The 20,863-nt window shown below is 50.1% G+C and overlaps 1 protein-coding gene across 12 annotated transcripts in view; it reads left to right on the top strand.

The window, feature by feature from the left end:
• Positions 1 to 20,863, top strand: part of NCOR2 (nuclear receptor corepressor 2) — a 228,437-nt gene that overhangs the window by 69,896 nt on the left and 137,678 nt on the right. For all 12 annotated transcript variants that reach the window (XM_041489089.1, XM_041489088.1, XM_041489080.1 and 9 more), the window contains exons 2-3: positions 1,504 to 1,704; positions 14,143 to 14,270. In XM_041489089.1, the coding sequence (XP_041345023.1) occupies positions 1,600 to 1,704; positions 14,143 to 14,270 (233 nt within the window). In that variant the 5' untranslated portion in view covers positions 1,504 to 1,599. The remainder of the gene's footprint in view (positions 1 to 1,503; positions 1,705 to 14,142; positions 14,271 to 20,863) is intronic.

The following is a 20,863-nucleotide window of genomic DNA, read 5'->3' as shown; positions in this document are numbered from 1 at the left end:
TGTTTGGTTTGGTTTGGTTTATTTCTGGCTGCTAGGCTGCTGGCAAACCAGTGAGGCAGCTTCGTGCCTGCTGCAGTAGATAGCGAGGGGTTTATCAGCACGGGCTCATCTGTGGTCTCGCAGCAGGGAAAAGAAATATAAAAAGAAAAGCTTCCTCTTTTTTTATTTTTTCTTCTTTTTTTTCTTTTTTTTTTCCCCAACTTTCCCCACCCCCTTTTGGTTTTTGTGCATGCCAACTGCTGTTTCAGTTGAAATTGCGTTGGCTGGGGCTGGCTGTGCTCCCCATGCACAGAGACCACAAGTGTGGGGAGAGGCTCCTGGGAGCACTGGAAGTTTCCTTTGCTGCTCCTGGTGTGCTGCTGGAAGAGTTCGATACTGCCAAAAACCTTGCACAGATCCATACATAACACATTGCACTGGGGAGGAGCTTTGTGAGCACTGGGTGGGATGGGAATGGGTCCCAGGGAGCTGATCCCTGCTTGGGATCAGTCCTGATAGCATCCCCTGACCCTGGCAGGCAGCAGTGGCAGTTTATGCTTTGTGTAACTAGCTGTTAATTTGAGAATAATAGTTAATGCACCTCACATTGACAGCGATGAAGGGCAGCATTTAGACCTTTGTTACTTTTTCAATCCAGACAAAAGCCAGGAGGCTTAAAATCATCACCAAGCAAACAGTGTGTGAAGTATCTGTAAAAATCAGTAACTTGCAAATCTCCCCTTGGGGCCAAGAGGCACCTTCCCACTTTGTTGGTTTTCCTGATTTTGTTGCAGCTGCTAAAGGAATTGCAACAGGTGGTAGAGGAGAGAAGGCGTGGGTGACAGGGTGTTTGTGAAAATACCCTCGGGGCTGTGCTGTGTTCTCTGGCACTCTGGCCCCATCAGAAGGGCTGATCCAGGTGGCACTGAAGGTGTGTGATGTGTTTGAGTCCTGGCTTTTATTGTGGCTTCGTGGATGGACACAGCTGCAGGCAAGGTCAGTGGCTGGTGTCCCTCCTGCCATTAGATCAGGGCTTAGCTCAGAGGGCTGCAGGAGTGGCCGCAGCTTGGAAAGAAGAGCACTGACATGTGAGAGTGTGGATGTTGGAAGGGATGGGCTGGGGAGGGACCTTGTGCCTTTTTGGGCCTTGTGTTGAAATGCCAAAACTCTAGACTGTGTTTTTGGAAACTGAGTCACCCTGCAAAAAAAATACTCATCTCCAAGAGACTTAGAGACCAGCAGGACCCAAAGAAATAGCTGGCAATTTGGCTTCCTGATCCTGCTGGGGGTGGGCGAAGGCTTTCTGGGAAAACTGGGTGCGATAAATTTTGGACAATCTTACATTTGGACTTCCTGTGATAGGAGTAATCTACAGAAAAAATTTAGCAGCGTGGTTTGCCAAATGGAGAAGGGGGCTGCTGGGGAACTGCGAGGGCAGTGAGGTTTTGGTGACGGCCCAAGGCCTGATCCTCGGTTGTCTCACAGGACTGAATTTTAACCTGCTGCTTTCCCGCTTCCTTCCAGCTATCGCACGCCGTGGAGAGCGCACACGCGATGAAGAGGAGCTCTCGGCTCTCCTAATCCTTGGCTGGTGATTTGGAGGCAGCCTGCTCGCCGGCCATGTCTGGCTCCACGCAGCCCGTGACGCAGAGCTGGCGCGCGGCCGAGCCGCGCTACGCCCCGCACGCCATGTCCTACCCGGTGCAGATCGCCCGGCCGCACGCGGTAAGGCCACCGGCACGCTCACACTGTCTGAAAAATCCCTTCGCCCAGGAGTTTTCCTCCTGGGAAGCTGAGAAGCCTCAGAGAAAAAGGAGAACAGTTTTATCTCCTTTGCTTCTCCTGTGTTTTGCTCCTTTGGAATGTGGTTGGAGATTGTGTATCCAACGGGTGGTTGTTTCATTGGGTTTCTGGTGAGTTGTTTTGACTCAGTGGCCAACCAGTGCTGGGCTGTGCCATGAGTTTTATTACTATCTTTTTAGCATTCTGTAAGTATCCTTTCTGTATTCTTTAGTATAGTATAGTTTAGTGTTCTTCAATATAATATAGTATCATAAAATAATCAATTAGCCTTCTGAGAACATAGAGTCAGATTCATCATTCCTTCCTTCATCGGGGCACCCCACAAATACAAGAGGACACTTCTTTCCTTCCCCAGCCACTGGCAGGGAGGGAGCCACGTGGGTGTCCCCAGTGTCAGGCAGTGGTTCGGCTGCGCCGGTCTCGGATGTGGCTGTTACGGAGGAATCAGACCATTTCCGTGCCTGTGGTACAGGATTTCATTGTTCCTCTCTCCTGGGATCCTCTTTTGTTCCTCCATATGGTGCTTTCAGTTTTTCTCTCCCTTTCCAGCCTTTTCCTAAGCACTGGCTGTGGTGGTGCTCATGGGCTCTGGCTCATCACTTCTGAGCACCTGTGTCTGTCCTCCTGGCAAGAGCACCTTTGGTTTGGTGCATCCAGCCTGGGGGCAAAGGGGAAGGTTTGACCATTGTTGTGGAGCAGGAGCACGTGCCCTCCAGCCTTTTCTGGCATGGCCTTTCCTTGGCACTGAATCACAAGGGAAGGACCATTCTCTTCTACGTGTGGGCTCGCTGCTTCCCAGTGAACCCAGTCCTTGCTCCTCACACCCGCAGGAGAGCTCTCCTGGTTCCCAGGCAAACTGCTGAGTGAACCTGCCTCCTGCCCTCTGTTAGCAGACCTGCCTCTCTTTATGCAGCTCTCCTGGGGAGCAAGAAGATAAGTGAGCTGCTGAGCTTTCCATTTTATCCTTCCCCCTCTTTTCCCCCCCTCTTAGTCTTGACCTGTAATCTTTTCTTTTCTTGGATCAAGGCATAAGCTGGAGATGATTTTTTTTTTTTTTTTTGGCTCTGTCTTGTTGAATGTACCAGAACTCACAGAGGTTAATTCACCTGGATCCAGCCTCTCCTTTCTGTGCTGTCTCACTCATGCCTGTGTTTGCTCATCCCGGGCGGGTGAATGTTTTCAGTTTAAGCCCTTAACGGAGGAAACTCTTCTTAGTGGAACAGCTTTAGTCAGCTCAGGCTGCTTAAAGGAATCTTATTAGGTGCTGGAGTATGGCTCACACTTCCAAGAGTCTTTGGAGCTGCTTCTTGGTGGATCACAGTGAGGTGGAAGGTGCCTGAAACGCAAGTCAGGGAGTAGACCTTGTCTGGGGGTTGTGTGTGACAGTCACAGCTACTGAATGGTAAAATTCAGTCTGTGCTGGTTTTAGTGTTCGACTTGAGAGCCTGGAAACCCACGACATGCCAGTGAAGGGCTGAAATTCCCTCATTTGCCCTCTTTGCCTGGCTTCAGCAGAGTGGCACAAGGAGCAGACCTGGAGATTGGAAAGGCTTTGAAATAGAAACGTTAAGGAGGGCGCGGGACGAGCTCTTGGCTGCGTTTGCTGGCTCATCTACATCGCTCGGGGCCTGCGTGCTGCTGCACAAAGAAGCTTTTCATCCTGGCTATGAGACACGCTGACCTGGTTCGATTTATGGGAGCTTTGCTTCCATCACTGTGAGCGTGTTTGTTTGGGGGCTGGAACATTACCAAGAGCATTTGTCTCAAAAAGAAAATCCCAGTTCTTGTTTCTAGAAGAAACCCGAGCGGGAGGAGGATGCGACCAGGTGAGCACGATCTGCAGTTGTTGCAAGACTCTGGTTTAAAAGCAAACCAAAGGAACCTTCATCTGCAGTGTGGAGAGAGATTTTAAAGTGTGAATGGCTCCTGTCCTTGGGGTGCTGAGCCCTGGTCTCCTGCAAAATCCCAACTGCTTCCCCTTAGTGCTGCAACAGCAGGATGAGCAGGGCAGTTGTCTGCGGTGGGCTGGAGCTGGGGGTTTCTGCAGCCTGCAGTGAACACTGGTTCTGTTCTCTTGTATTAGTGTTGGAAGAAGCTGCTGGCATTCACTTCTAGAAGCTATTTTTACAGGCACATGTAATCACCCGGAGTTATGTGATACCTTTTGGGTGTCTGGGTGCAGGAGAGGTCCGAGCTGAGATTTTTTTTTGGATGGAAAGCCAGAAGGCTGCTGTGGGCAGAAGCGTGCCAGCCCCACACAAACGGACGCACCTTGCCTGAGCTGGGAGGGCAGGCAGGGTGTTTGTGGAAGCGTGTCCCTGCATGATCTGCCCCGCCGCTCTCAGCTGTTCACAAACACGTGTCTCCTGCTCGGCGGCGCCGTGAGCTGGAGCCTGGCCATGGCTCTGGGGCTGGAGCTGATCTCTGGTGGGATTGCTTGGGAGAGGAGAGCCCAGTTTCTTTGAAGTTGCTGCGCTGTTTAATATTAAAAGTCAGCGGTATTTGCTTGCATGTCTTGGCCAGGTCAGTTTTGTCATGGGGTGTGTTTGCACAGTGAGAGCTTGTTTGGAAGAAACCAAGAGAGGCCAAAACCAACCCGACACTGACATGTCTTGCATCTAATTAAATTTTGGTTCTGGTTTGTTGCGTTCCAAGACATCCTTTCCTGAGAACTGGGAATTCGTCAGCTCAGGGATCCTTATCCTGGTGGTGGAAACGCCCTGGGTCACCTCCTGGGCGCGTGTGCAGGGCTGAGCACAGCAGGGCTGCAAATGCTATTATAATATAAATAAATAATCACAGCTCAGCTGTGACGGTCGCACCCAGGGAAATGCGGCGCGGCAGGAATGCTGAGCTCAGAAATGAGCCGTGACATTATTTTAGGCTTGGAGACACTTTATGAAAAGTGATTTAAAGGATTGCAGCTGTTTGATTTCACAGATGAGGCAAGTGAGAGGAGATGTTGTGAAGGGGCAGGAGGCAGTGGTAGCAGGCTGAGGGATTTTTCTTCTCCCATCACATAAAGCTTAAGGGAATATCCAACAAAATGGGGGGGGAAAAGTGTATTTCAAGTAAACAAACAGAAATATGCTTTGTACATAGGGGCACCTCCTCCCAGCATGTTCCACGAGCTACTGCTGAGTTTAGAGCTGGCAGAGAAGACCAGTACTGGTTGAGGGAGGATGTTTGTTGTCTGGTTTCATCCTTGGTTGCCAGCTTTGGGCAGGGCTGTGAACTGTGGGTCTGACCCAGACTGAGCTCTCTCCAATGGCTGACACAGCAAACAGGCACTTCCACAGGGTAAGCAGCACACTCAGGTGTCTTGCTCCTCTTCCTCCTCACTGAGAGATATCTGGTCCAACAGCTGTTGGGAAGGCTGGGTGTTATGTGAAAATGGAAATGCAAAATTCTATAATGACCCTGAATTTAATTCTGCCTTAGTAGACAATGACTTGCAAAAAGCTTTGACAAGTCAACATGCTTTTAACGGGAAGAAGGAAGCTTAGTGAAAAGGTTCTGGTTTGTTTGACTTTCTTGAGGTAAAACTAATATCTCCAATAATCAGCAGTTCCTTCTTAAGGGCACAGAGTGGTTCTTGGCCAAAGTGCAGGGAAAACATTTCTGTTTTCCATATTCATTAGCTGTAATGTTGGGGTGCACAGTTGACTTCTGTCATGTTCAGCTTGGAAACAGAGGAATTGTTTGAATGCTCCGTGACCTTTAGCTAAAGGTGAAAAAACACATTACTTACGCTCTTAACCTTCTAATGTGTCCAAAGTTCATGCTCTCTCAAAGGAAACTTTCGCATGAAGGATATTCATTTTCAGGCAACCTGCAGATATTTTCTGTAAACAGATCAATTTTCCAGTGTAGTGCATGTCCCCCTTCTTTTTAAAACCTCTTCATGATCAATATTCCCTGGGAACAGAAGGGTTCCCCTCTTTTCCTCCTGCGTGAATCCAGTTTCTTGCTGTGACCTCCTTACCAGCCTTCCTGCTCCTGTTAGTGCCCTGACATTTCAGAGCAGGAATGGTGTGGCTTTGGATGCAGGCTGGGCTTTCCAGGAGGGTGGTATCAGGTGCTGGAGATGCTGGGGGTCAGGGCACACAAGGTGTCCTCAAGCAGCAGCCTCTGACAAAACAGCTTCTGCTTTTGGGGTGCTTCAAGTGTTTTACGTACTAGAGATGCTAAACAGGATTAGGGATTGGTAGGATTGGGGTGTGTGCACATTCATATGAAATTGGTGCTCCACCATCACTTGAATTCCCCTTTTTGAGCACTTTTCCCTCCCTGCTAAACAAGAGGCTCATTTTGCCTCCTTCCTGCTGTTTGCCCCCATTCCCTGCACACAGCTTCAGCCCTCCTCAGCTCCTCTGCTCCAGCTTTGAGAGCATTGTGCTTTTCCCGTGGCACCTCTCCTGGCTGGGAGCAGCTCAGCAGTTCCTTCATTAAGCTCCCCATTCTCAACACAGCCCTTGTGCAGGAGCGTCCCGGCCCCATCGCTCGTTTGCTTTGGCCCATGATAAATAACTTCCTTGTTTGTGCGAACCAGAGACAAGAGGTTGGTGCAAACTTGCGTGTTGATTTGGTGTCCAAGCCAAAAAGTGGCCTGGGGGGAATGGAGTGCCTTCCCTGCCCAGACTCCTCCTCCCAGCAGTTTGAGCAGAGCGAGTTAAATGCAGTGTCGTGCTGTGGAAAGCGCAGGCTCTGGGGATGGCAGGAGCTCGCTGCTCTCCACGGTGACATGGTCGGTGTGGTGCCAGGTAAGCCTGCACAGGGGCACTGTACTGTGCCTTGCTGCTGCTGTGGTGGTTTTCCTTGGAGCAGTTATTCATGCTTTTGTCTCCTGGGAGCAAATTGCCGGTCTGTGTCAGTGATCCAGGAACTGGAGGAACAGAAGAGTTGGTGGTGCACCACCTCCGAGCACAAAGAGCAAACTCCTGCTACCAGCTGAGCGAGGGGAGTCCTGAATTCTGCCTGCTGGGCTCCAGCTAATGTTTTAAGGAATGGCCTGAAAATAAAAGACATACCTTGGAAATACTGAGTCTGATCAGGTCTGTCACGAGAACTCAGCGCTATCTCTCTTGAGTCCCTTTCCAGTGACAGATTGCGTTAGCCCTGAGCAGCTCAGTGGTGGATTTCGGGAAATTGGCTTTCTGTTCTGGGAATGGGAGAGCATGGAGGTGAAAGAACAGGACACCTAATTCCCTGCCCTAGAGTCCCCTTGCCATTGCTGGGAAGAAGTTGGCTTACAGCAGTTTGTATTTAAATCTTGTTTTCCCTAGGATACAGCCTTTATCCAAAACACTTCTTTTACTTCAAGCTACAGTAAACTTCTGTGGTTGCTCCCTAATCTTCTTTTTGGACAAGATTTGATGCAGAAGGTGATGCTTTGCTTTTGGTTGATCTCATGATTGTAAATCCACTGGGGAAGAAAGAACTTCCACGGCTTACGTGGTTTGGCAAAGCCACTTTTGGAGCCTTTTCCTGTGCTTCAGGCCTGACCCTGATTGTGCTGCCCCACCAGCCCCTGGAGGCACCTTCTGCAAGGCTGGGGACTTGTGCTGGTTGTCATTGTCACAGCATTTATTCAAAATACTGAGCAAGTGAAGGATTTGCTGTGGAGGTGTAAGGAAGAGTATAGGGGACATGGAAAGCTGAAAGGGTCCTACGTGGACCTGTAGCTAGGTTGTGGGTGTTGTATGGGAGCAGGTGTGGTAGGAGATGGTGAGGGCTACAGAAGAGATGTGATGATGAGCTAAATGACCTGGTGCCTTTTATGGTAGAAAGTCTGTGTTTGTTGTGTGAAGAGAGCTGCTCACCCTGGGTGTGTGTTCATGGCTTCAGGAAGCACAGCACCAGGCGTGGGGGCTGGAGGAAGGGCAGACGGGTCATTCCCGACTCAAAGGCGCCTGGATGCGACTGGGACAAAAGTCTTGTGATGGGGAGAGGCTGAAAAGCAGCACTGTAGTGGATGTGCTGCTGCTCTGTGGGCACCTCTGGCTGCCGGGGAGAGGGCTGGCAGCTGGCTCCAGCACCCGGCACCGGTCAGATGACCGGGAAGCCACAACAGCTGAGAGCTGTCCTCACCGAGACGTGACTTCTCCATGAATGGCACATTCAGACAGGGCAGCCAAGCACTGCTGACAGCCCTGCTTTGCTGGAGAGGTGGGAGAGGGCGTGGAGAAGGGTGCAGTGCTGTGCAGCTGGTACAGATGCCATCAGTGCTGGCAGCAGTTGTGGCCTTGGTGCAGGGATGGCAGCAGGAGTCAGTGCCTTCCAACGAGGGGCCACGCGCACTGTGGTCACCTCCTAAAACAAAGGGCCAAGTCAGCAGCTTCTGAGAGATGGATGGCAGTGAGACTGTCTCGGAACAATAAGGGCATTTGTCTTTTCAGCACATGTTGCATCCCTGTAGGCAAGATAAAAATGCATGTATTCAGCCAGGTTTTTATTACTGACCTTATCTTCAACAGGAGAGCTGATTGTGGAGGAGTTATTGTTTAGTTTATGTTGTTGGCATTTTTTTCTTAAACCTGCAGTGAGCTCCTCACAGGGTTTTGGGGAGGAAGTTGGGCAGACAGCATTATGCTTGTGGACAACTTGTTTGGATCAATAATCACCTCCTTTGCACTTCAGAGGAGGCTTTCAGCAGAGGATGGTTCCCCTGGGCTGGGGAGGCTGAGTGTGGTGGGTTGTGTGCCACACTGGCCCCCTCACAGCCCGAGCTGTGTCTGGACCTTAGCACAGTGCTACCACCCTGCTTCCTCCCAGACCTTTCCCCTTCCTCCTACCTTTGAGAATTGGCTTTGGGAAAAATTATTTTCTTCAGGCAAATGCTAAAAAGTGCATTTCTCAGTCTGATGAGCAAATGCCGTGCTGCCAGTGCCAAGGGGTATCCAGGCACCAGAGAACTTTTCCTTTTATTACTAAAATAGGTCACACTCACTGCTGGCAGAAAGAGATGTTAGGGAACTTCTTTTTCCAAAGCTGAGGGTGTGCAGAGCAGGGCTGGGTGACATCCCTTGTCTCTGACAAAGCCACCAGAGTGGTGGCCGTGCTGCTTTGTGCACCCCACAAATTAACTGCAGGATGATCTGAGGCCCTGGCATGTGCTGAGTGCTGCTCCATGGGGTCTGGGGGTGCAGGAATCTCAGCAAGCCCTGTGCTTCCCCAGGGGATGGGGTGGCTCTGCAGTCCAAAGCTGTGTGGTCATGTCTTGGACACCGTGTTGCTCTGGGCCGTGTGGACATGCCAGAGCAGCAGCTGTGAGGTGTCCAGCTGTGGCTCTACGTGCCACGGTCTGGGGGACACCAGCCCTGTGCCATCACCCATCACTTCCCCTGTGGTTAACCGGTCCCAGAACGCCACGCGAGCTGCTCACGAGCAGCAGGGACATCCTTTGTGAGATTAGATAAGGGCCAGTTCACGGGAAGTGAAATAAACAGGGATGTTTTGGCATTGTTTTTTTCTCACTGTTTGTGCCACACCATTATTAACTGGCCTCATTGAATGTTTCAGCAGAAACAGCACATCATTAGAAAATAAAAACTATTTGCAACACAACTCGGGGTGATCTTGTAAGGAGCAGCCCTAATCCATGCTGGAGGTGACGAGGAGCTGGCATTTGCTTCTCGAGGAGTGCGTGCAGTGCCCAGGCCTGTTTGTCTGGCTGTGGAAGGTGACGAGGACAGTGTGGGGCAGTGGCTTGTCACGGGGTGAGCTCTCCTGTGCCGGGGAGCTCCGCAGGTGCGGCGCTGCCCGATGCCGTGATTCGAGGCGGCCGCGGTGCCGGTGCCGCTCTCCGCCGGGAGCCGGCCCAGCTGGCGGATGTGGTGGCTGACCCCAGGCTGCTCCTCCTCGGTGTCACGGCAAAACAAGCACCGGTGGTTTTGAAACAAATCTGCCTTGCGCCGAAACTCGGCGGGGAGCTCCCGGTTGCTTTCTCGGCTTGAGGACGTGGTAAGCGCCGAGGACGGATCTCACGCTTTGGGCCGCACGCTTTGTGCTGCAGGTTCTCATCTGCCTGTTCTGGGTCTCCATGGGTTTGCTCCAGAGCTGTTTTCCAAGGAAGCCAGAAGTGCTCAGTGTTTGTACTTGTTTTTCTGCTGGTGGGAGGAAGAGAGGAGGAGCAGTTCGCCTTTCTGTTGCAAGACCAGCTCCAGGCCTCCTTTCTGCAGGCCTCCTGTCTCTGAGGTCTTCTCCTCAGAGGCTGATCCTTGGAGCCATGGGAAAGCCATCGGGATGGAGCAGTCAGTGCACGCCTTGTCTGTGTGGATGTGCTGGTGCTGGAGCAGGGAGTGCAGGGTCAGAGGTGCTGTTGGCTCTGCCGTGGCGTTTCTGGCGCCGTGTGCTGCGGGTCAGAGCCTGGGGTGCTCCCAGCATCGCTCTCAGACCTCCCCTTCTTCCTCCTGCTTGGAGATGAGGCAGCCAGGACCCAGCAGCTGCAGGCAGGGAAGGAGAAATGAACACACCAGCAAGAGCACGTGTCCAAAACAGAAAGCGAGAGAGGCAGAACGGCTGCCTGCAGTTGTTGGCTTAGTGTGGGGGTTACCCTGAGTCGGGGACAGCACTGAAGAGTTTGCTAGAGACTTTATGCTAGGTAAGGCAGAAGGCTGGAAGCTTTAAAATTATTTAAAAACGTGGGGGTGGGTGGCTTCTTTCTTTTTCATTCTGTTGGGCTTTCTCTGTGTGTTGCCATAGAACTTTTCTGTAATACTGTGTTCAGGAGCCTGGCTTTTTACAGTTTGATTAGCAAATCTAAATGAGCCCGGTAGACTCAGGTTATTTGGGGTAGAAGGATTTACCAGGAAGGGGATGGAAATAGTGTTCTTGGCACTCCCAAATCAAGGGATAGCACAGAAGCCTTGAGACTGGGGGTGCTTTCCTGGCTCTCCCTGCCATCACCCCACACAGGAGCAGCAGGGACGTGTCCAACTTCCCTGGTGGGCAGCAAAGGATGCTTTCAGTCTCTTAGGCTGGGCCTAAGCAGACCTCTTCAGTCTGCTGCATGAAGAAGTGTTTTAATGAGGCCACTTTTGGGTCTTTAGCATTTAATTTATTTAAGGTTTGCCTGGTGCTGCCCTGCTCTGCTGGGGTGGCTTGAGGTGGTGCTGTGGCACGCTCAGTGTCTGTCTGGCCTTGGCAGTGCTGGCCTCCTCCCCCAAATCTGATTTTCTAGAGCCCCTGACTATCCATGGTCTTTCTGCTTCCTTGATTTCTGTCATGACATTTACTGAATTCATGAAATCTGCACAGCCTCCCGAAGTACATCCATGTGGGAGCACCAAAAACACCGGGAACAACAGGAAAGTTGATGTAAAAGGGAGAAAGTCCTCACTGGAGGCAGCTGGAGATTGAAAGGTCTGGAGAGGGTGCTGTGGCAAATCAGCAGATTTGTGGGGTGGGGGGAAGGTTTGCAGAGGGCAGGAAGAGATGCAAAGAGAAGGAGAGGAGAAGCAAAAAAAAATAGAATTGAGCAAAACAATGGAGAGGAAAAGGAGCAACGTGTAGTTTGGGGCTGCAGGGCTCTTTAGCTGTTTTATTTCAGGTGTCTCGGAGTTGCCCAGGAGCAGGTGCTAGAAGTTTGAGGTCAGGGTGAGGGCTACACCACATCTGTGTGACTCAGTGGTGGGGAATTCAGGTGGCACCCACTGGGTGCTGCTCCTGTGTCTGTGTGGAAGGTGCAGTGGTGCTGGCAGCAAGGAGCCTCCCAGCAGATATCTTTAAAACTCTGCTAGAGAAAATTGATGCCTCTTCTGAGTCATAGAATCATTTAGATTGGAAAATACCCATAGAATCATCAAATCTGACCGTCAGCCCAGCACTGCCAAGTCCACCAGGCAGTTTGAAGGCAACTCATAAACCTTTCTGGTGTTTGCATTTGAAAAACACTGTCACAGCTCACAGTGCAATTTACTGGAGTAACTTTCTGAGCAATTAATCCACCTACATCTTCCAGGGCTTCCACAGTGCCTCTTAACAGTTCATCATAGGGCACAGAAATTTGTCAATTTTAATCCTCCTCGCTAAATTCTAGGTTTTGTTTTCTCCTTGTAAAAGCCAACAGGGAAGGCAGAGCAGGTCAGTCACTTCAGGCCATGCCAGCAGGTTCTGAGCTCCACCAGCCATTTTCTGATGGGGTTAGAGGAGGCAAAAGCTCAGCTGAGTGTGGGCAGGGGAAAAGGAAAAACAGATGGTTCTTGGGGCATGCAAGAGCCTTTTTTTTTTTCTCAAGGGCACAGCCTTTGAGCCTCCCAGACGGGTAATTCTTGTTTATATACCCACAGAAAGTGATGGTCCTGGTTTTGGGCCTATTGGTGTGTCTTCCCAGACACGATGTGTTTGTTTTGTAGGTGGATGTCAGGAGCTGCATCACTCTTCTATTTAAATATTTATTTTTAATTTCAAATCAGGACAAGTGTGAACATGGGGAAGCTTGTTTGTAGGCAGGGATTTTGCTTTGGCCAGGCTGGAGGAGCTGAGGGCTCCCTCAAGAGTCTGTGTTTGTCCCATCTGTGGTTGGAGTGATGGCACCTTCTGTCCCTGGCATCCTGCACGGATGGACTCCAGAGCTGGAGGAAAAGCAGCTTTTTGGGGCTGCATCCTCCCCACACACCTGGATTTACAGCAGGACAGCCCTGGGAGGATGAGTGCGCACTGTCCAAGTCGTGTCCTTGTTAATGTCACAAGAACCTGTGTGCAGACACCCCTTGGCCCAGAGGCTGAGCTCAGGGCTGGCAGAGGTCTCTGGTTCCTGCTGTTTCCCAACATTGGTCAGAACACAGAAGGAGCAGCACCACTATTGCCTGAAGTAGGGAGAAATAAACTTGATTCCAAAAACCAGCACAGCTTTCTAGGCATGAGAAGTGGCCATAGGACACCACAATTCTCTTCCTCCTCCCTTTGACTGTTGCCTGACAGTGGGGAGAAATAAACTTGATTCCAAAAACCAGCACAGCTTTCTAGGCATGAGAAGTGGCCATAGGACACCACAATTCTCTTCCTCCTCCCTTTGATGTTTGGCCTTTTCAGCTTTTGTGCAAGAGAGGTTGGATGGGAGGCAGGGGATCTGCTTTTCTTGGCTCTCCCAGGCTGAATGTTTATAATCTCTGAATTTCTTCCTGGCTTTCCAGAAAAACTCTCATTTTACTCTTTGGTGGCCAAACATGTTGGGCCTTGATACTCCTCCTCCACAACTTGCTGGGGGACAGCATGACATCTGCTATGAGGTTGCTCTTTTCACTTCCAGCTTGGGACAGGGCATCTCCAGGCTCAGATTGTTGCTGTTTAAGCTCCCAAACCCATTCTTTGCTTGCCATTCACCTTGCTGGGGCAATTCTCCAGCTTTCATATTGATCTTCTCTACATCAGATCAAATAATTGCTGTTGCAGTTGTTGGGGCTGAGACCCCCCCTGCCCACCTCAGCTGTGTGCATGTTGTGTCTTATTTATTATTTTTTTTTCCTGTAGACCCTGAAATTCCTTTTTTATTTTTGAGGAAGTTAAAGCTTTTTTCTTGTTCCAGTTAAGAACTGTTCAAAAATAGACTCCCAGGTGGAATTGGTTCTTCTAAGGTAAATGTATGTCAGTGTTACCAGGGTTATTCTGTGACAGGGTTTTCTATGCCATTGCTGAAGGTCTTAGTTAATTAGATGATTAGTCTGCTGGTCAAGAATCTATCTGCAAATAAAAAATAGCAGTTGAATGTAGCTGCCTAAAATACTGCTGCTGGAATCAGTCTGTGGCACAGAGCAGGAGGGCTTCTTATTTAATTAAAATCAGGAACATACTGTACTGTACTCTCCAAGGGTCAAGGAACAAAAGGGACGTACACATAATAAGTAGCAAACTGTCCTTTCAAACCCCTTGAGCTCAGCCCAGGGGAGCTGTGTTTAAAGGAACATTTTCAAGATAACATTTGTGATTTTTCTTCTGTCCTTTTCCCCCCCTTTTTTTCCTTCTCCATGCTGCTGTGTGGACTGTTGAAGCTGAAAGTATCCTGTGACTTAATTTTGTTCTTACCTGTTCTTACTCTTGGATTCACAACTGTCATCAGGATTGCTTGGATGCCAAAAACCTGTGTGTGGGTGCTCAGTGGCTGGCTTGGGCTTGCTGGGGTCCTTTCCCAGGAGCCAGCCCTGCCTGCAGCCCCAGGAAAAGGCCGGATTGAACAAGTGGCTGAGCTGCCATTCCCGTTGTGGAACTGGGAGTTACTGGGAACCTTCTGGGGAGGGCAAAGCACTGAGCTTTGTGGCCCAGCGCTTCAGAGGAGGAATATCTACATGGGTTTCTTTGAGTTATTCTGTTCTTGCTTGAGAGTTCCCAGGAGTCTGAGCTGTGCTGTGTTTGTTCCTGCAGGACGTGGCGCTCTTGGAGTACCAGCATCATTCCAGGGATTTCGCTTCCCACCTCCCGCCAGGGTCGATCATGCAGCCGCAGCGGCGGAGGCCGTCCCTGCTCTCCGAGTTCCAGCCGGGCAATGAAAGGTACTGGCTCCCTGCCTGCCCCAAACAGGGCTTGGGGCAGGGCTGGGCTGGGAGCAGGAGGGTTGGGAGGGACCCAGCCGGGCATTGGGATGCTGATTTTGGGTACTGACCACCAGTTTGGATTCCTTCTGCCAGTCAATGGCGCCTTTGCCTTCTGGTTCCTCACCTTTGACCGTCGTGCGTTGTAAAGAAGTCTTGAAAACAACAAACAACAAAAAAACCACCCCCACACTTGTGTGGAGCTTCACGTGTCTGTGACTCGTTGTGTTGGCTTGTTCAGCATAGGAAGTGAAGCCGTGTGGTCGGGTTTGGTCTGTGGCTCCCGAGGCTGCAGGGAGGAGTGAGAAGAGCTCATTTCCTCCCCCATCTCCGCTTCCTCTGCTGCTGCTCTTCCTCCCCGCTTTCATTGTTTTTGTTTCTCTTTCTGCATTCCCCTCACAACTTTCTCTGAGCTGCTTTTTTCCTCTCTGCTCCCTTCGTGCCTCTCCCTGTGTCCGTGTTTCCTGTTGTAGCCCCATGGGAAGTTGGCAGAGGTTTAGGTGCAAGTCAGGCAAGTGCTGTGGCTGGGAATGCTGTACATGCTTTAACCACAGGAGCTGATTTGTTTGGAGGACATCACTCTCACTCTCTGTTTCAGTGCAAAACTCTGCTCTCTCTCACAGTTTCTCTTCTGCATTTGATGTTTAGTGGTTTGGGGGAAAAAAACTGGCCTGGAAGTGAAATAAGAGCCTTGCTACAGTAGATACACATAAAACAATTATTTAAATACTTATTATTTAGGCTAAGAATAAAACCAGTGCAGAGTCAGAGATTAATCTGTTCCTCTAAAATCATCACTGTGAGGGGAGAGGAGTAAGAACTCAGGGTGCTGGATGCATAATAAATACAGAGAGCATCCTCTTTTTCTAGTAGGTTGGGTTCAGCTTGCTGCTCAGCAGAAACAAACCAGTGAGAATTTGGAGGCAAAAAATACCTTCCAAAGTTCATTTTGCATCTGGATGTGCCCTTCTGGGTTATGCCTGTGGCACCTGCACGTACAGAGGGTCGTGCCACTTTTGATAACCCATAATTTATTGCAGCATGTTGCACTGCCTTGGCTCGCTTTGATTTCTCAGTGCTTTGATTTCTTATCACAGAGTAACACGGTTAAGTGGGAATTGGGTCAGATTTAGCTAAATTTGGGGGAGATGGGTAAAGGGGACCCAGCAACATGCTCCTGCCTGGTTTTGTTTTTCACACTGCTGATGGTTTGCAAAATGGAGAAGCAGTTCTGCTCTCCAGTAATATGCTGTTTAAAAAAAAAATGTATCTTGGTTTTTCTGTATCACTAAAAAAAAGTCCAACTGCAAACCTTGGTGTCTGCTGTACCACATGCCTGGTCTGGTGTGGTCACCCAGGCATCTGCCTTTGGCTTGCAAATGTTTCCAAGTCCCCAGACTTTATTTTTATGTTGACAGTCACATGAATGTGGGTAAATGTTAATCAAATTTGTCAGGGGATGTTAAACATCCACATGATTACCATGGTACCTCATTTTCAACCTGAATGGTGATGTTTTGGCATGCTGTAAAAAGAAACTCTTTCAATAACTTACATTTAATCCCTTTCCCCTTAACATTCAAAAAATAGTACTTTTGCAAAAATTATACTGCGTAGTAAAGCTAAAAATACTGCTTCAGTTCAGCTGACATCTTGTGCCAGAATGCTGGGACATAGACTCATTGCAAATTATTGGGGGCATCTGGGGATGCAAAAAGAGGAGGGGATGTTTGAAGAAATTGTAAAGAAATTTTCAATCCAATATAATTAGTCATTGGGGTGATTTGGATTGGGTACCATTGGGGTTGGAGAGGTGTTAGTCTGCTTTTCAAAGCCAGCTGCTGTTTCTCTGCATCTTCAAGCTCTACACTTAGAAATCCATTCTCTGGGGGCTTTGCTGGCTCACCTTGGTGGTCTGAGGAGCTGCTGTAACACAGTTCCTGCTGTGTTGTAAGAGGAGTCCTTTGGCTGAGGGTTCCAGGGCCAAGACCCTGGAGCAGGTTGGGTTGGTCACTGGTGCCCTCCCCAAAAAATAGCTGTGGCTCTTCCTGGTGCAGAGCAGAGCCTGGATGAGGGAGGGTGCTGATGGCAGCCGTGGCTGCAGCTGAGTCCCCTTGGCAGGCTCAGAGCCTTGGCTTTGTTCCTGGGCTGGGATTGATGGTTTCGAGCACAGGCAGCTGGCTCTCAGCATGAGGGGCTGGGAGGAGGGAGACCAAGGCAAACAACATCCACAACACGGCACAGGGGTGAGGAGAGGGAAGCACAGGGGTGTGCTGGGTCTGAAAGGAAGACCCTCGCTGTGGTTCCCTGCCTGATAGCCCAGCTGGCACTCAGGGATGGTGGGCACGTGGCAATCCTCCCTTGGAGCAAGTGTCAGCAGAGGGGAGCCCTTCCAATCCTGTGCTGCCTCAGGAGCTCAGAGGAAGCAGCCTGTCTGCTCTTGGTTGTGGTGGCTGAAGCGCTTCCAGGATCACTCTGCTCCTTAAGGATATCAGCTTGCAAGTCTGGTGCAAGTGGGATGTGGCAGGCTGACAGCGCTGGAGACTGAGCCCTGTGAGCATTCCCAGGTGGACATCCCTGCCCTGCCATCACCACCGTGCCTGGCACTCACCCAGGGCAGCCTGCAGCTGCAGGGGTGCAGCCCCCGTGCCGCTCTGCCCCAGCTCCTCTGAGCCCACCTGCCTGGTGAGTGGCTGCTGCTTGCCTTCCTGTCCTGGAAACTGCAGGGATTCACTTCACTCCATGTGCTGCTTTTGTGGTGTTATCCCCTATTTTGGCTTTACCTTCCCTTTGGACAGATCTCTAAAGCCTCTGCAGGTTTTTGGGTGATATCCCCTGTTTTGGCTTTACCTTCCCTTTGGACAGATCTCTAAAGCCTCTGCAGGTTTTTGGGTGATATCCCCTATTTTGGCTTTACCTTCCCTTTGGACAGATCTCTAAAGCCTCTGCAGGTTGTCTTTACATGTGGTGTTGGAGGCTTGACCCTGGGGATGCTCAAAATCCCACAGAAATCATTTGGGCTTGCTTGGATGTCTTCCTACAGCTGTGCAAGCTTTCAGCCTCTCCTGGCTGCAGTTTTGCTGTAGCCACCAGGATGGTGGTTAGTTGTGATTCAGTGGAAAGGAAACAAGGGGTGAAGCACAATGGGCACAATATGTTTAGGATGAATCAAGTGTTGTTGGCAAAAAGGTGTCAAGTGGTAACTTGCTGGAAGGAATGGAATGCTGAGATGGTCCCGCATTTTAGGGCTTCTGAGCAAGAAGCTTGTTGGGAAGTTCCAGACTGCCCTTCTCCACATCACAATCAAAAGTTGTCATCACCCCTTGGTGGCTGGGCAAAGAATTGAACTCCCTATGCAGCCATTCTGGCTGGAAGAAGGAAGGAAAACCTGAACCACTCTGAATCTCTTGCTGCAGGGAAAATTGGCTGTGCCTGTCTTTGCAGGGATGTGCTGCTTTCCGTGATGGTTTTTTTGGTAGCAGGCTTTTTCTTGGAAGGATCTGCAGACTTCCCCTTAGCTTGTTCAGTTGGCTGTGCCAACTGGTCTGCAGGAGTGAAGAGAAGTATTTCAGGATCTGCTGTTGGTACAAGTCGTACCATGAATACTTGCAGTGGAATGTCCTGGCAAGGTGACAAGGATTAGGGCTTTTTTCCCTCTTCTATATATATTTTGGTCCTCAGAAGAAGTGAGAAAAACTGGGTTGAGTGTTAAATGGCAGGTGCCAGAGGGTGAGTGATCTGAAAAATGAAGGAACTGGATTTTTCTAACTTTTCATATGTGTTAGGATTTTAGAGCAAGGTTCCATATTAATGCGGGAATGCCGGGGTGGATACTTCTCTCTGCTTCTCTGGCAGAAAATGTGGCTGTAAATAAATGGAATAAATGGTATGTGTGTTAACACACTATATTCCACCTTTATCCTGAATGAGTCACTATTTTCATAGAAGATTATTTTCCCAGTTCAGGAGGCCATGCTCCTCTTTCAGAGCCCTTCTGCTTAGCAGGCACAAGGAGTCTGAAGAGCTTGCCCAGTGTGGATCTGCAGGGTGACATTTAGGATACATTAAGCAGCTGCTGTGTTTCTGCAGCCATCTGAGGTAGCCATGTGCAGTGTGGCACATGGAGAGCAGGCAGGATCACTGTGCCTCTTGTTGGGATTTATCCTGCTGGCCCAGGAGCCCGGGGAGGGGTGGGAAGCTGGGGCAGCATGCGTGGTGCTGGAAATCACACACAGCTCTCACTCTTCATCTGTGCTGGGCCAAATGGCACCAGCTGCTCCCAAGGTAACAGCACGACCAATTTGGTTTTATTTATGGTTTTTAATTAAGTTTCCGTTTTTAAAGGTGATCCTTTTCTCAGGAGTGAGCGGCGGTGCGGCTGAAATCCCCACAGCCATATATCTGTGTCTCTCCCACTGGAAATGATGTACCAGGAGCTGTAGTTTTTTTCTTCCCCACAATTGAACACAGGAAAACAACATCTGGAGAGGGCAGATGCTGGTGTGGGGGCACTTGGGGACAAGCCTTACCTTGCAAGCTCTGGCGTGGGCTGCCTGGCGTGTCCGTGGATGGACATGGAGGATGGCCAAGGGCATGGGAAGTCTCTGAAGCCATTGGTTCAGGATATTCCAGCCACCCAGGACTGCTAAGAGGGTTTTACTGGCAGGCTGCAGTTTTGGATGCCTGGAGAATGCATGTGTGGGGGAGCTTGTGGAGAGAGACAAATGGTCCTTCTCTTCCTCTTGAGTGAGGCAGTGCCATTGTGTTAAAGCTTCTGCTGGTCCTGTCCATGAATAATTCAGGGGGATCTTCAGTATGCAAGTTTTAAATAAAGCATCTGCTCTTATCTAAATTGCAGTTGGCTTGGAAGAAGGTGGCTGAGGGGTTGAGCAGGGCGGCCGAGCCACTGCTCCCTGCCCTTGTGTGGGAATGCACAGCCCGAGCATCCCGAGGGTGCACGTGGGTGCTTGGTCAGAGCTCCTGAAGACCTGGTATTCCTTCAGCAGGGCCACATGGTGAGCTGAGCATCCTGCTCCAGGCTGTCCCACACCTTTGGCTTGGGAAGAGTCAGTCCTGCTGCTGGCAGACTTTGCTGAGGGCGTGGGAGCAGCTCCATCTTCCCGCCCAGACATGCAGCTCTTCCCATCAAGTCACGGTGGTTTATCTGCCTCCCCACCTACATGACAAAGGGAATATATCAGCTGGTCCTGGACATGTTTCTGTAGGTGCCTGGTGGCAGGTTTGGTCCTACAAAGCCTCCAGTTTCTCTCTTTAACAGGTCCCAATTTGCCCAGTCTCACACTCTGGCTCTCATTAGCCGTAAGGGGGTTGTTGAAACCTCTGACAAATCTTAGCGTTGGCTATAAATAATTCACTTCAACACCACTGGTTTTCTGTATTACTGTTTCTCAAAAGCATTTCATTGTCTGTCTGTACCTGTGGAGGTTGGATACTCTTTTTAGAACTTTTTTTTTTTTTTAATAGACAATTTCCCACCAAACCATCTCAGCTGGAGGAAATAAACAGCCTCAGCAAGGCTGTCGTTTGTCTTGGTTCTGGTTCCAGGAGACACTGAGAATCAGTTTTCCAGCCTGGTTATGTTGTTTGGCCCCATGGTGTGGGGAACAGTATTTGCAGATGGGAGCAACACTTAAAGTGTGTTCCTGGTGAGAATTTGGTGGGAGCTGCTGATGTTTTGAGCCCTTGGTGCAGGAGGCTTCAGGAGGTCCAGCTGCATTTGCTGGATGTTGCAGACTAGGCATCATTCCTCCTGCAGCCACCTGCTGCTGCTCTGCTGAGAGAGAAATGGGAAGGTCTGAGGAGCCAGACAGTGGATCATTGGGGAGGGAGAGACTTTGGCCTCCTGAAAAGTTTGTGCTTGCCCATTTCCCAGTGATTTGGCTTCAGGAAAGTACAAGTAAGATCCCTCATGGTAAAATCTCATCACGACTGCTCAAGTCCCAGCCAAGGGCAGCTCAGGATATCTCATCTGATCCTCTCTCCCCAGCTCTCAGCTTAATGATTTGACTCAGTGATTTTAGAGGTCTTTTTCAGCCTTGAGGATTCTTTGATTCCTTGATAGCCAGCTACCAGACAACCCATGTTTTCAGCCCATCTTGTACACTTGCTGGGGTGAGCTGCAGATACCCCCACACTGCTGTAGGATCTTATCTGCTCCTGCCTTCCTTCCACCCTCTGTGAGTCTGCTGAGGAATCTGCCCCGGTGAATGAGTAACACAGCCCTGCAGCTGGGAGGGTGCGATTCCTTTGTCGGGTTAGCAATAAACCAAAGGTCTCATCTTGGGTTATCTTGGTCTTCTGGACCTGGACCTACCCTGAGCAGGGATGTGTGGGGGTGGCTGGAAGTTGGGCAAACCCTGGGCACCCAGCCTTGTGTGTCAGCACGTCTCAGGCTGCTCTGCTTCTCTGAAGTATTCAGTGTTTGTGGTGAACGACTCAGGTGAAGACTAACCTGTCCCACTTCATAATTAATGCTGGCATTTGCTTTGCTTCGTTTAATTATGCACAACTCACATGCAATTAAAAACACTATT

The sequence above is a fragment of the Pyrgilauda ruficollis genome, unplaced genomic scaffold (assembly GCF_017590135.1).
Source record: "Pyrgilauda ruficollis isolate IOZ18807 unplaced genomic scaffold, ASM1759013v1 scaffold9, whole genome shotgun sequence".
Classification (NCBI taxonomy): domain Eukaryota; kingdom Metazoa; phylum Chordata; class Aves; order Passeriformes; family Passeridae; genus Pyrgilauda; species Pyrgilauda ruficollis.
Note: the sequence above shows the minus strand (reverse complement) of the source record. Positions and strands in the feature narration are given on the sequence as shown.